Source organism: Rhincodon typus, chromosome 24 (genome assembly GCF_021869965.1).
Source record: "Rhincodon typus isolate 14 chromosome 24, sRhiTyp1.1, whole genome shotgun sequence".
Taxonomy (NCBI): domain Eukaryota; kingdom Metazoa; phylum Chordata; class Chondrichthyes; order Orectolobiformes; family Rhincodontidae; genus Rhincodon; species Rhincodon typus.
The window spans coordinates 44338527-44351976 of record NC_063355.1 but is presented as its reverse complement, the minus strand read 5'-3'; the positions used below and the strand labels follow the sequence as shown (position 1 = coordinate 44351976).

The window sequence follows — 13450 nt, the reverse complement described above, 5'->3', positions numbered from 1 at the left end:
CCTCCCCCATTTCTGAAGAAGGGTCTAGGCCCGAAACGTCAGCCTTCCTGCTCCTCTGATGCTGCTTAGCCTGCTGTGTTCATCCAGCTGTACACCTTGTTATCATGAAGTGATGATTCTTTCATTCATTATTACATTTTTCTAAATCTTTTTTAAAAAAGAAGTACAAACATGAGGCACAATGCAAGACATATCCTACTATCTCTGGTGCAATCGTTTAACCATTTATGGTGTCCTGACTCGGAATGAATTGCTGGTGGTAAAGATATAGGGTTAACTGTTCAACCAGTGTTTAGGGAGTGAATGTTCAGTAACCTTACTGCCGATGTAGCTCCCTTTCTATATTAAAGAAAATAGCAGCAAGATTTATTTTTAGTGGATGATCTTTTAAAAATATTTTGTAGATGCAGTTTAACCAAAAGCAGGAATGGAAATCATGAACAGAGAATGGGACATCAAAAGATGATGAAAGACAAGACTTTCTTTTCACAAAGTGCAGCAAGTTTTTGATGTGTAAGTTGCTCTTGTAGGAAACGTACAAACAAGTGAATTAGGAGCAAGTCTCGGCTATTCAGTCCCTTGGCCCTCCTCCATCCCATCTGTCTCATTGTGGCCTCACCTCACTTACCTGTCTACCTCAATATCTTTTGACCTTCTTGTAGGTCATGGTTTTGTCTATCTCTGTCCTAAAAATATTAATTAATTAGTGCAGTCTCCACCATTTTCTAGGGAAGTGAAGACTACAGATTTCTGACCTTTTGAGAAGAAGAAATTCCTCCTCATCTCCATCCTGTAATTTTACACTGTGTCCCTAGTTCTAGTCTCTTCCACAACACTGCATAGTCCCACAAACTGCAAAGTGATAATGACCAGAAGTTTGCAGTTGACGCAAATATGTGAACGCACCAAGACATTTCCAAAAAGTCGTTATGATAGCTAAGCTACCATGATTAGATCAGATTTAGTAAAACCAAGTAGAAAATTGTGCGAAATGTTTGAATATGAGCTAAGAAGGTTCCAATGATCTGATATTTGCTATCAAACATTGCTATAACATTGAAAATTTTATTTTTGGACTTTGTATTGATTTAATGTTTTATTGCACTGTACCACTTTTATCATTAGTCAGTGAAGCTTATTTTTAATAAAAGATTTTTCTTCTCCTTTAGGTTAGCACTCATCCAAAAGAGTATTGGTGATGATGCACCATGGCACTGGTCCACAAAACATACAGCGTCCACTGCAGAGATCGAAGTCGTATACAGGCAATGAGGGAGATGATCAGACTCCTTTACCCCAGTCTCCTGCCACAGCATTTGCTCCGGCCCTCAGCCCTGTACCACGTACTGTGGCCAGTCCTTCTGGGCCCCAGTCACCCAGTTACCAGCTTCAGCAACTTATAATGAATCGTAGTCCTGTATCAGCCCAGAATGTCAACATCACGCTGCAGAATGTGAGCCAAGTGATGGCTGGGAATCAACAAATTACATTGGCTCCCCTGCCAATTCAAAACCCGGCATCCCCGGGGTTCCAGTACAGCTCGCAGGCTGTGGGGCAGCAAAGGCGGTTTGATCATGGGTCACCTTCATACATTCAAGTCACCTCTCCTTTGCCTCAAGTTCAGCCACAGAGCCCCACACAGCATAGCCCTGCAACACTTGTGCAGAGTGTGCAACGGCCAGGGACAGCAGCCCCAGGGCTGGGCATGTGTAACCAGAGCCCAACCCGAGGATTTGTGGATGCCAATGTGCTGGTCAGACAACTGAATCTTAGCCCATCCAGTGCTGGGCACTTTGTGTACCAGGACCCGTCCAGCCTCACTCAGATCACTTCAAATGTTGGTGGGCAGATACAACTGACGACGGCGGGCACATCTGCTTCTGTGCCCCGAGAACGCAGACTCTCTCAGCCTCACTCCCAAACTGGCGGAACTATTCACCACCTGGGACCTCAGAGCCCTGTTGCCAGTGGCGCAATGCAGCCCCTGCCTAGTCCGAGCCACATCACCACCTCAAACTTGCCTCCGCAGATCAGCAGCATCATACAGGGACAGCTGATTCAGCAGCAACAACAACAGCAAGTTCTTCACAGTCAGCAAATGGCCAGACCGGTAAATTATGAAAGGCCATCTGTAACCCTTACTGCGGGTGTGGTAGGGCCATCGGCCTTTGGGATAACGTCCCCAGCATCTCCTAGCCCATCTCGGAACACTGTGGCTCAGACCCTGGCATCAACTTGTCTGACTCCTAGTAGCAGTTGCATTCCGTTCGTGAGGAAACAACCAAAGAAATTGGAAGAGATTCCACCTGCCACCCCGGAGATTTCTCATTTGAGAAAGCAATGTTTGGAGCACCACTTTGCTGAAATGGAGACTCTAAGAGAGACATTTAAGGATTACTTGATTGAACTTTTCTTCCTTCAGCACCGTCAAGGAAATATGATGGATTACTTGGCATTTAGAAGGAAGCCGTGTCTAGCCTTGTTGGCATATTTGAAGCAAAATGACTTGGACCTGGAAGAGGAAGAAGAGGAAGAACAGTCTGAGGTCATTAATGACGAGGTAAACTAATGATTTACTATTTAGCCCAATGACCATTCATACTTCCTTACTTGTGGCAATGGCAGCTCAAGAAAGTGGTTGTGTCCGTATGTCTAGGCAAGATAATAAACTCTTCACTTACAAGCCAATCCTTCAGTTTTCTTTCAAATCGATTGAAATTGGGACTACAGGACCTTGTTAAGGGTAGAAGTATTTTGAAGTTTCTTGCCCCTTGGCATTAGCAACCACACTCTTGTCCTGCTTAACACAAGGGTGAGAATCTCAGCTCATATAGCTTTGCTCAGCGGTCTGTTTAGAAGAGCTACACCGATCATTTTCATCTTGGTTCTAGCGTGGTTGCAAATCCATATTCTTCCACCCAGCTCCCTTTTTTTTTGTTGTGTAGAATGTCTCCATTTATTACTGAATGTTACAATCAATGTCCACAGCTCATGTTGAATTATGGTTTAATTCTTTAATATTTCCGACTATTCTGTGGGTATTTTCTAAACTGTGATATTGTCATTGCTTCATTCTATGATATTAATGTGATTATTTTCAAAAGGTCTAACTATAAGAGGGGCCAAATTAATTTTGAATAATTAAAAATTGAATTTTCTGATTGTACAGAATCCAATTGGAATCATGCAAAATCTTGACTAAGTCAAAACTTTGGACCAATCACACAAGCCTTGTATGTAATGGACATTCAGAATAAATGGAGTTGGATGTGAAATGAAGATATTATGATGTAGTATTTCAAAACACCCCCCTTGAATACCTGTGGGATAAATTACCCATTTATATCATTGTTTAGTAATATAAATTGGTGGAAATTTAATGGAAAACCTTGATTGAGTGCATGGTTTCTTTCCACATATCTGTTCAATATGATCATTTTGTCACCTGAGCCTCTTGATGATCTCCATCTAGCCACATCCAACATAATCCATTGTCACTAGTGTTGGTTTTCTGTACAAGGGTGAAAGGAAAGCCAGGAATATTCTGCAACTCTGCTTGGTGTGATGTTTTGTAAGGCCACCTTTGGGATATTGTACACCTTTTAGTTCTTCAACACTTCCAGACATTTATCTACTGGAAGGGGATAGACTCTCTTTTCTGTAGCATTAAAGCATTCGGTACACCAAGCCACAGGGTTGAGTTTGACTCTTTAACCCTATTGATCTGCCAGTGACAGTTCTTCATTAGGTTTACTTAGTCCATTCTGGGCAAAACCAGTAACAAAGGAAATTTTGATGAAATGGCTCTATTTGTGTATATGAGTATTTGCTTAGGAAGAAAAATGATAAAATTAACTCCTTTTCTTTTAAAAAAAAGTATTGCAAACAGAATCATTTTTGAATGTATTACTGCAATTCTGAAAATCTCTGATGTGGATCTGAAAGGCCAGAAGATATGATTTTCTCTTTGTACTGTGCTATGTTTTTTTATTTCATAGTTTATTATTTCTGAAACAAGAGTTAAAGTACAGTTTAGATTGTGGTCTGCTAAATACTGTTTAATGGTTGATTTTATCTGTTTCTTTCAAAGCTTTTATGGATGAGCCAACATTTGCAAACACCTATGAATTACACCTTCAAAAAATACAGTGCCTAAGTTATTCAGTATTTATTAATGAGGTATAGACATGTTTTATGTTGAAACCTACTGGAAGGTGATCTGTGTAAACCACCGCAGTTGTGACTTTTAAAACATAAACTCTATCAAAACTCGTAGTGTTACTACGAAACCTACCTGAAGCAGAATGTATAGACAGCTCTTTTGCTGAGTGTAGAATATACGGGGCTAAAACTACAAGTATTAAAAAAACCACTGGAGGCAATAGAGACTTTTTTTAAAATTAAGAATCAGTGCAATGAATATTACTGGGAAGAGCCGTGACTCTGGATGAGCTGAATGAATCTTGCAGCTTGGTATTAGACTACACCGTAGTCTGGCAGTGATGCATTTCAGATTCGGAGAAAACTGTTGTCCATTAATATAACGTAGTCACCAGGAAATCAAATGGAATTCAAAAGCAGCTTTTTAAACTAGTTAATGTATGAAACTCGCTACCGTAGTAAGTGGTGTGAAACTTGTGATCATGTGTAATAGTTTTGAACAGCGTAGACACATTTAAGAGGAGGTTAGATAAGAAGGTGAAAGCAAAAGTAGAATATGGTGATGGGGTTAGACTCGAAATCTGTATTAAATTTCCAGTGCGATGAAAATTTTGATCATATGATCAGGCACCGTTGTGTTTGAGATAGGCTAAGTAATTGTGGAATTGTTTGTAATTTTATACTTGAAATATCCAGCTACTGTAAACAACTCTTCAGTATCCTTAAGCTACGAATTACTTACTTGCATACCCAAAGTTTAGTTTAAAAGGAATTTGCTATTGGATTTATCTTTGAGCTCAAATGTGATCCACAGTAAGCTGTATGTACATTTAGGTGCTTTGGGTTTGTTCATTGTCTTTTAGGACTGTAAATTGCTCGTATAACATCCATAAAAGCTAAAATGTTCACTGCATCTTTTGTAATAATTTTGGCCATCAAGCCTGCTCCGCTGGTTCTAGCTCTTTTAATCCTAATTTCCTGCCTTTTCTGCAATTCCTTAAAGCACATGATTTCCAGGTAATTTTCTTTGTAAATAATTCAGTGGATTTTTGCTTTGTAATTTAAGATTTTCTGGAATAGTACATTCCACATGCTCTCAACTCTGTATGAGAAGAGCTTTTTCCTGAATCTTATTCTGTGGAAGTGTCTAATACGTTCCGTTCAGTTAATATAATCATAAAGTGAACATGTTTTAGTCTCCTGAAATTACATGTTTGAAAAAAAGGATTCTTGTATTTGGGCAATTTATGCAGAGCTTCATTTGTTGTCTGTCCATTGTTGCAGCAGGGTTTTAATAACTTTGAGTTTGAAAATGCTTTGTGTGCAATGGCTATAATCCTGGTAGATATTCAACATGTAATATGCATACTGATGCTGAAAGTTACTTTGCATGTTTTTTTATTTTTATAATTTACTGCACAGAGTTTAGATTTTTAACGTCAGCTGTTAGTGCCATTGTTTGCAATGTTTATTGACTTAATTTTTAAAAATTAATTTGTCTTCATTTGTTATTGTCCATAATCTCTCTTCTATGTAGTCCATATTAATTTCATGCAACTAGCAGTTCTTGAATGTCTGCATGTTATGTGTTGAATTCTTTATTATGTGTGTTGACGTGAACATGGTCTTTGAATAATTTTTTTTAAAATGGCAGTTCATGTAGCATTTTAATGTGGCAAAAAGCTCTAAAGCACTTTATAGAAGCATATCAAACACATTTGACACCAAGTGACAAAAGGAGATATTGAGAAAGGTGACCAAAACCTTGGTCTTGAGATTGAAGAGAGACTTCCAGAGCTTTAGAATCAATGCAGCTGCAGGCATGGCTGCCCATAGCAGAACAAAGAGAATTGGAGATGCTGAAGAGGTCAAAATTGGAAGAATGCGGAGACCCTGGAAGATTTTACAGTTGTGGAAGTGTAAAGATGGGGAGGGATGAAATCACAGAGGCATTCAATTGCAAAAGTGTAAGTTTTAAATTTGTTGCACTGCAGGAACTAATGATAGAACTAGTTATTATTGACCCTGTGCACTTTCCATGTGTACCTCTGAACAGAGATGAACAAATGAGTGACGGGATTGTTGTATGCACGCACTGATGAATAAAGCGGTTGGGCACATATTCTGTAGAAGGAAAGATAAATCTCCCTTTTCCTTGATTTTGTGTGTTGTTGCCCTAAAGAAGTCAATAGTAATGTCAAGCTGAACTCTGATGAACAGAGATAACAAGGTGTAGAGCTGGATGAACACAGCAGGCCAAGCAGCATCAGAGGAGCAGGAAAGCTGACATTTCAAGTCTAGACCCGTCTTCAGAAATGGGGGAGGGGAAGGGGATTCTGAAATAAATAGGGAGAAAGGGAGAGGCGGATAGAAGATGGATAAAGGAGAAGATAGGTGGAGAGGAGACAGGTCAAGGAGGTGGGGTTGGAGCCAGTAAAGGTGAGTGTAGGTGGGGAGTTATGGAGGGGATAGGCCGGTCCAGGGAGGACGGACAGGTCAAGGAGGCGGGATGAGGCTAGTAGGTAGGAGATGGGGGTGGGGCTTGAGGTGGGAGGAATGGATAGGTGGGAGGACAGGTTAGGGAGGCGGGGACGAGCTGGGCTGGTTTTGGGATGCAGTCGGGGGAGGGGAGATTTTGAAGCTTGTGAAGTCCACATTGATACCATTGGGCTGCAGGGTTCCCAAGCGAAATATGAGATGCTGTTCCTGCAACCTTCGGGTAGCATCATTGTGGCACTGCCACTCTGATGAACAGAGTTTCGTTTATCATTCCTTGTGATTTCTTTACGTCTTGTTTTGAGTGTTGCTGTCACAGTTTTTATTACAATATCCAACAATCCTAATTAATGCACAATGTAAGTTTGATATTTTTGGCAGGCGGTGTTGAACTTCAGATGGATCTAACTGTTTTTGAGATTCTGTTGTAAAGAGTCAGCAGTTTTGCTGTTATCCTGACACACATTGCTTCCTCAGTCAGCACAACGAAGACCATCAGTCATTTACTTACTGTTGAGTTCTGAAGTAGGGATGTCTTACTGTAGCTCTACAAGGTTTGGTAATATTTTAGCTGGGATATTGTTTGCAGTTTTGGTCTCCCTACCTAAGAAAGGGTATACTTGGCTTGACTGAGTCTTTATTCACTAGACTTTAGAAGAATGAGGGGGCCATTTAATTTAAATGTATAAAATTTTAACTGGCCTATACAGAATAAATGCAGGGAAGATATTTCCCTGGTTGCAGAGACTAGAACCAGGGGTCGCAGTCTCAGGATATAGTGTAGGACATTTAGGTCTGAGATGAAGAAATGTTTCTTCTCTGACAGTGGACAAAGTCAGAAGTCACACGACATCAGGTTATAGTCCAAATAGGTTTATTTGAAATCATGAGCTTTTGGAGTGTAGCCCGTTCGTCTGGTGAAGTGAGAGAGAAGCACATAGAACACAGAGTTTATTGGCAGAGGGATCAAAATAGCACAGAAACGATGTGAGTAGAGTGCTGAATAATAAGTCCCTGCAGGTGATCTGGGTGACTTATTATTCGGCACTCCACTCACATCGTTTGTGTGCTATTTTGATCTCTCTGCCCTTGATCCCTCTCTGCCAATAAATTCTATGTTCTGTGTGCTTCTGTCTCACTTCACCTGATGAAGGGGCTATGCTTGTGATTTCAAATAAACCTGATTGGACTATAACCTGATGTCGTGTGACTTCTGACTTCGTGCACCCTAGTCCAACACTGGCATCTCCATATCATTCGCTGAGAGTGGTCAGCCTGTGGAATTCACTATCTGTCACAACGTTGGGGGCCAGGTCAATAAGTACTGTCAAGAATGAGATTGATAAGTTTTTAGATATTAAATGTATCAAAGGGTATAGAGAAATGTGGGAAAAAGACATTGGGATAGAGGATTAGCATTGATCAAATTGAATGGCAGAGCAGGCTGTGAGGACCTGATTTCTATCTTATTGCTAGTAAGCTTTGTTATATAGTTAGCATTGCCTTCTTATTAACATTTCTACTTATTTACCAGGCATTTTATTGAGGTTGGTTGGCTCGCCGAGCTGGTTTGTTGTTCTGTAGACGTTTCGTTACCGTGCTTGGTAACATCCTCAGTGCAGCCTCTGATGAAGCGTCGGTGTGTTTTCCCGCCTGGTTTTTAAACTCTGGGGTCCGTTGCGATGGATTGCCTCACTTCTGGGTTTCCTCCGTAGTGGAGTGTATATGGGGTTGAGTTCAATGCGTTTATTAATAGCCTGTTTCGTGGAGTGCCATGCTTCCAGCAAATCAGCTCTGCGAGCCAACCAACCTCAACACCCACAACCCGAGCTACAGATCTACTCCAAAACCTTACAGGCATTTTATTTTACAGAGAAAAATGTCTCCAAATTCTGCTTGAAATTGTTACCATAAGTCTCAACGAAAATGTGTATTGAAATTAAGCAAAATTAACCTAAAATAATTTGACGGTGGATTTCAATGTTTAAGGGATCCTGCCATGCATAACTGGCAGCTGATTTAGTACTTCAACAAGAAGTATTGGTCTTCACAAGCTTCAAAATCTCCCCTCCCCCAACCGCATCCCAAAACCAGCCTAGCTTGTCCCCGCCTCCCTAACCTGTCCTTCCTCCCATCCATTCCCTCCTCCCACCTCAAGCCCCACCCCCCCCTCCTACCTACCAACCTCATCCCGACCCCTTGACCTGTCCGTCCTCCCTGGACTGACCTATCCCCTCCCTAACTCCCCACCTACACTCACCTTTACTGGCCCCACCCCCGCCTCTCTGACCTGTCTGTCTCCTCTCCACCTATCTTCTCCTTTATCCGTCTTCTATCCGCCTCCCCCTCTCTCCCTATATATTTCAGAATCCGCTTCCCCATTTCTGAAGAAGGGTCTAGGCCCGAAACATCAGCTTTCCTGCTCCCCTGATGCTGCTTGGCCTGCTGTGTTCATCCAGCTCTACACCTTGTTATCCTTGGTTGTGAAGTCTGTTGGGACATTCTGGGGAATGAAAAGTGCTACGAATACATGTTCATTTACTTTAGAAAGGTGACTCGTAGCACTGAAGATATCTGGAGATAACTTTTTCAACTGTGTTTGTTAGTCTGTTCGTAAACAACAAAAACAAATGGATGTGCTTCACTGAAATTTAGGACACAGACAGGATAGTGCCTGAGGCAGAATTTTTGGTGAAGACGCAGACCTTGATCCTGGAATTTTTCTTAAAAGAATCCCCACAGTGTGGGAGCAGGCCGTTCGGCCCATCAAGTCCACACTGACTCTCCGAAGAGCATCCCACCCCACCCTCTCCCCGTAACCATGCATTTCCCATGGCTAATCTACCCAGCCTGAACACTGTGGGCAATTTAGCATGGCCAGTTCACCTAACCTACATATCTTTGGATGTGAGAGGAAACCGGAGCACCCAGAGGAAACCCATGCAGACGTGGGGAGAATGTGCAAACTTCACACGGTCACCCAAGGGTGGAATCGATCCCGGATCCCTGACACTGTGAGGCTGCAATGCTAACCACTGAGCTACCACGTCATATGTTGTGGATTGTTTCAGCTGCTTTGTTCCATTGCTGATTGTCAGAAAAACCCATCTGGTTCACTAATGTCCTTTAGGAAAGGAAACTGCCATCCTTACCTGGTCTGGCCTACATATGACTCCAGACCCACAGCAATATGGTTGACTCATAACTGCCCTCTGGGCAATTAGGGCTGAGCCTAGTCAGCGATGCCCTTATCCCGTGAATGAATAAAGGAAAAAAATGCTGTCAAATTTATGCAACAATTAGCATGGTGGAGGTATGCAGCCTACTCATTGTCCTCTTGTTTTGGGTGGGATAGTTTTTTGCACTTTTCCTATTATTTTTCTAAACATTGAAGCAAGATTCTGAATTTATAGAAAACCTGGATATCCTAAAGTGTTTCATGGCCTATTATTTTGTTTGTTCCTATGATTATGAGCATTGCTGTCAAAGCCAGCATTTATTACCTATATCAGATGCCTTTGAAAAGGTGGTCTTGAATTGGCTCCTTGAACATCTGCAGACCACCTTGTACAGGTGCACCCACAGTACCGTTAGGATCCAAGTTCCAGATTCTTGTCCCAGTAATAGTACAGAAACAGCAGTATAGTTCTATGTCATTGTGGTGTGTGCTTGGAGGTAAATTTGCCAATACAGGAATTCCCATCTTTCTGTATTTCCTTCTGAAGTGCAGTAAGTATTGTTGTATGTACAAATATGGCACCCAATCTGTATAAAGTGAGATCGCATAAACAACTAAGGGGAAGAATACTTGATAGAGATGTTGATGGCTCTGCTTGAGAGATGAATGTTATCAGGACACTGGGAGAGCTTCCTACTCTTCATGTTGATATTTTCTAATCAACCGCTTTAGAGATCTTATTACATACGTCTGGAGCAGGTGGGATTTGAACACGGGCCTCCTGGTTCAGGGATAGGGTAGTATAACTGAACCACAACACTCCTTACCAGTTCTTATCGCCATTTTCTAATCAACCTGTTCAGAGATGTTATTACGCACTTCTGGAGCAGGTGTGATATGAACACAGGCACTTGGCTCAGAGGTAAGAACATTACGCTGTGCCACAAGTGTCCTGTTAATCACCATGTTCTGAGATGTCATTATACACCTCTGGAGCAGTTGGGACTTAAACCCAGGGGTAGGGACACTATCACTGTGCCACAAGAGGGCCCTAAATGTGAATCAGTAAAGTTTCAGTTGGAAGCCAGCAGGTTTGGTCAATAAGATAATTGAAGCAATGACCTTGCCGTTATTAGCACCACACTCTGACTATCTCAGATAACTGACTAGTGGGCCCTACTCTTCTTGTAGTTCCATAGGATTTATTGTATATACCCGAATAGCCAGACAGTTATAAGATTTTTTTTAGGCTGAATAAATTATTAGAAGTTATAAATGAACCATTAAGCTATGTAAAGATGTGCTGCGCGAAATTTAATGTCCTTTTTAGTTTGATAGAAGTACTTCTGTGTTGGGCTTTTCACATATGTTGGCTTGTTTTAAATCACTCCTGTCTCCTGGTCCAAGCTCACATTTGCATTAAACTACTTACTGAGTTATTTGACAAAGTGACAGGTCCAATCAAGCAGCTCTAGTTCATGGGTTTTTAATTGTGTAGGACAACTGCCAGCTGCCATAGATGCCTTTGGAAGTTCTATCTTAAAAGTATGCTGTAACGAATGAAAAGACTAATGGATTGGGTTCATGTATAATTTCATTTTGAGCAACTACCTAATGAACTCTTTAAAGATTCGTAGTTTTGAAAGCCTAGTGTTCTGTAACACTGCATTTGGGAATTCAAGACTATTGCATTCCTTTGTTGCGAGGGAAAGGGATATTTGGACCCAACTTCTGCAGACTTGGTTTAATCTTCACTTAAAGTTGTTTGTTACGTCACTTTTGTACAGCAACAATTTGTTGTTCAGAAGCAAAACTGATCTTAACTTTGAGAAGGAGAGAAATTGTTTGGAGATCCTGATTGTGGTGTGGGTGAGAAAAACATGCAAAGCAGAGGTGCCGCAACAAAACCCAATGTGAGGTTGCAATAACGTGTCAAGTTTACGTGGGTGATTTTCTAAATGAATATTTCCTTTAGAAGTATCCAATGGATGATGTTGACTGGAGTTATGCACAGGTTTAAGATTTTTGTTGTATTGCAGTTTATCTAATTAAATGTAATTCAAACTCTTGAAAATGCTAAAATGTGGAACTTGCTATCTTGTGCAGACAAATTAAGGAAAATAGCTTTGATATTTTTTGTGTCTCAGAAGTTGGGAAAAACTATTCAGTCTACTAATGGTTTTCATGTATATTTAACTTTATAATTGGTCTTATTTTCATTTTTATGGAAATTAGCAAGGACAGTGGTATTAATGGATTAAGTTTGCAATCTGACCTTTTAATACTTTAGGTCCTATAATGCCTCTGCTTTGAGAATCTGGAATTCTCACTGATATTTACTTGAGAGTTTGACTTTTTCGATTTTATTGACAGTGAGACTTTGACCTTCTCTATCACAAGATTTACCTGATGTTTGTAGGGTTTGATTGAAATAATATGCACTTACCAGCGCTTAATGTCACAAAGAGCACGGCTAAAATTGTGACATACAGTTCTATTTCACCTTTGCCTAAAAAAACTAGTTTTTAGACTATTTTGGTGATGCCCTATTACACTTAATGCTTTTAATTTAGAAGGCCCTGTTGTTGTAAGCCTGCATAGAATACAAGCAGGGTTGCAGTTTGTACAGAATAAAAGTGAACACAAAGTACATGAAAGAAAATAACTTGACTTAGTCGTAGACATCTCTCAACCCGTTGTAGATTTAAAATCTGTGGCCTCTTCAATGGCAGAACTGCAGTTTTAATACTGTACGCTGCAAGTGATCTGAGGTAGCAGGACTGTTAACTGCCGGTTTCTCTATTTAGGTCTTTTGGAACATTGTGGGAGGTTTTAGGATTTATTCTGTTTCTGAAGCTGATGTTATACTCTGATAATCAACATGAAGGTTTCTGTGATTAACTCTTAAAGTGCCTTGTTTTGGTTTGCACAAAATAAAACCTTTCAGATTCACTGGGGCAGTGCACTGGAAATAAAGCCAGACTTGGGGTCATCACAAATGTGAAAAGATCTAGTTAAATTATCCAAAGTTCCCAATTTACTTGATTGATAAACTTTGTTAAAATACAACACTCACCAGGTTTCTGGACTTAACAGGAGAATAACTGTTTCTTACCAACAAGTTGTCATCAACCAGTGGCAGCTAGGAAATATGAATTACTAACTTATAACTCTACAACTTTATCTCATCTTAGATTTCTCCCTTTATAAATACGCACGCGCATGCACACACAAAACACGGATACTAAGTGTGGGAAGCCATTCGGTATGACCAGTCTGGTGCACTGGAACTGATGCGTTGTTTCTTTCGGTTTCTTCCAATTCCTTTTAGCTTTTTACTATTGACACAAGGTTGATGGCAAACCAATGCTCTCTTTCATTCACTGATTGATTGAGAATTTGTCCCTTCACTGCCTTTAAAGGCATTTTATTCTTCCTTCAAAAGGGGGAAGATGAAAGTGGAAGGCAGCTAGCGTTTTTGGAGATAGTAGGAACTGCAGGTGCTGGAGAATCTGAGATAACAAGGTATAGAGCTGGATGAACATAGCAGGGCAAGCAGCATCAGAGGAGCAGGAAAGCTGATGTTTCGGGCCTAGACCCTTCTTCAGAAAGGGT

At 40.8% G+C, this 13450-nt stretch overlaps 1 protein-coding gene across 1 annotated transcript in view; it reads left to right on the top strand.

Moving 5' to 3' along the window:
• Nucleotides 1-13450, top strand: part of LOC109920837 (E1A-binding protein p400-like) — a 58070-nt gene that overhangs the window by 4270 nt on the left and 40350 nt on the right. Inside the window, exons 2-3 of the mRNA XM_048611758.1 lie at nt 405-513; nt 1170-2560. Of these exons, the coding sequence (XP_048467715.1) occupies nt 1199-2560 (1362 nt within the window). The 5' untranslated portion in view covers nt 405-513; nt 1170-1198. The remainder of the gene's footprint in view (nt 1-404; nt 514-1169; nt 2561-13450) is intronic.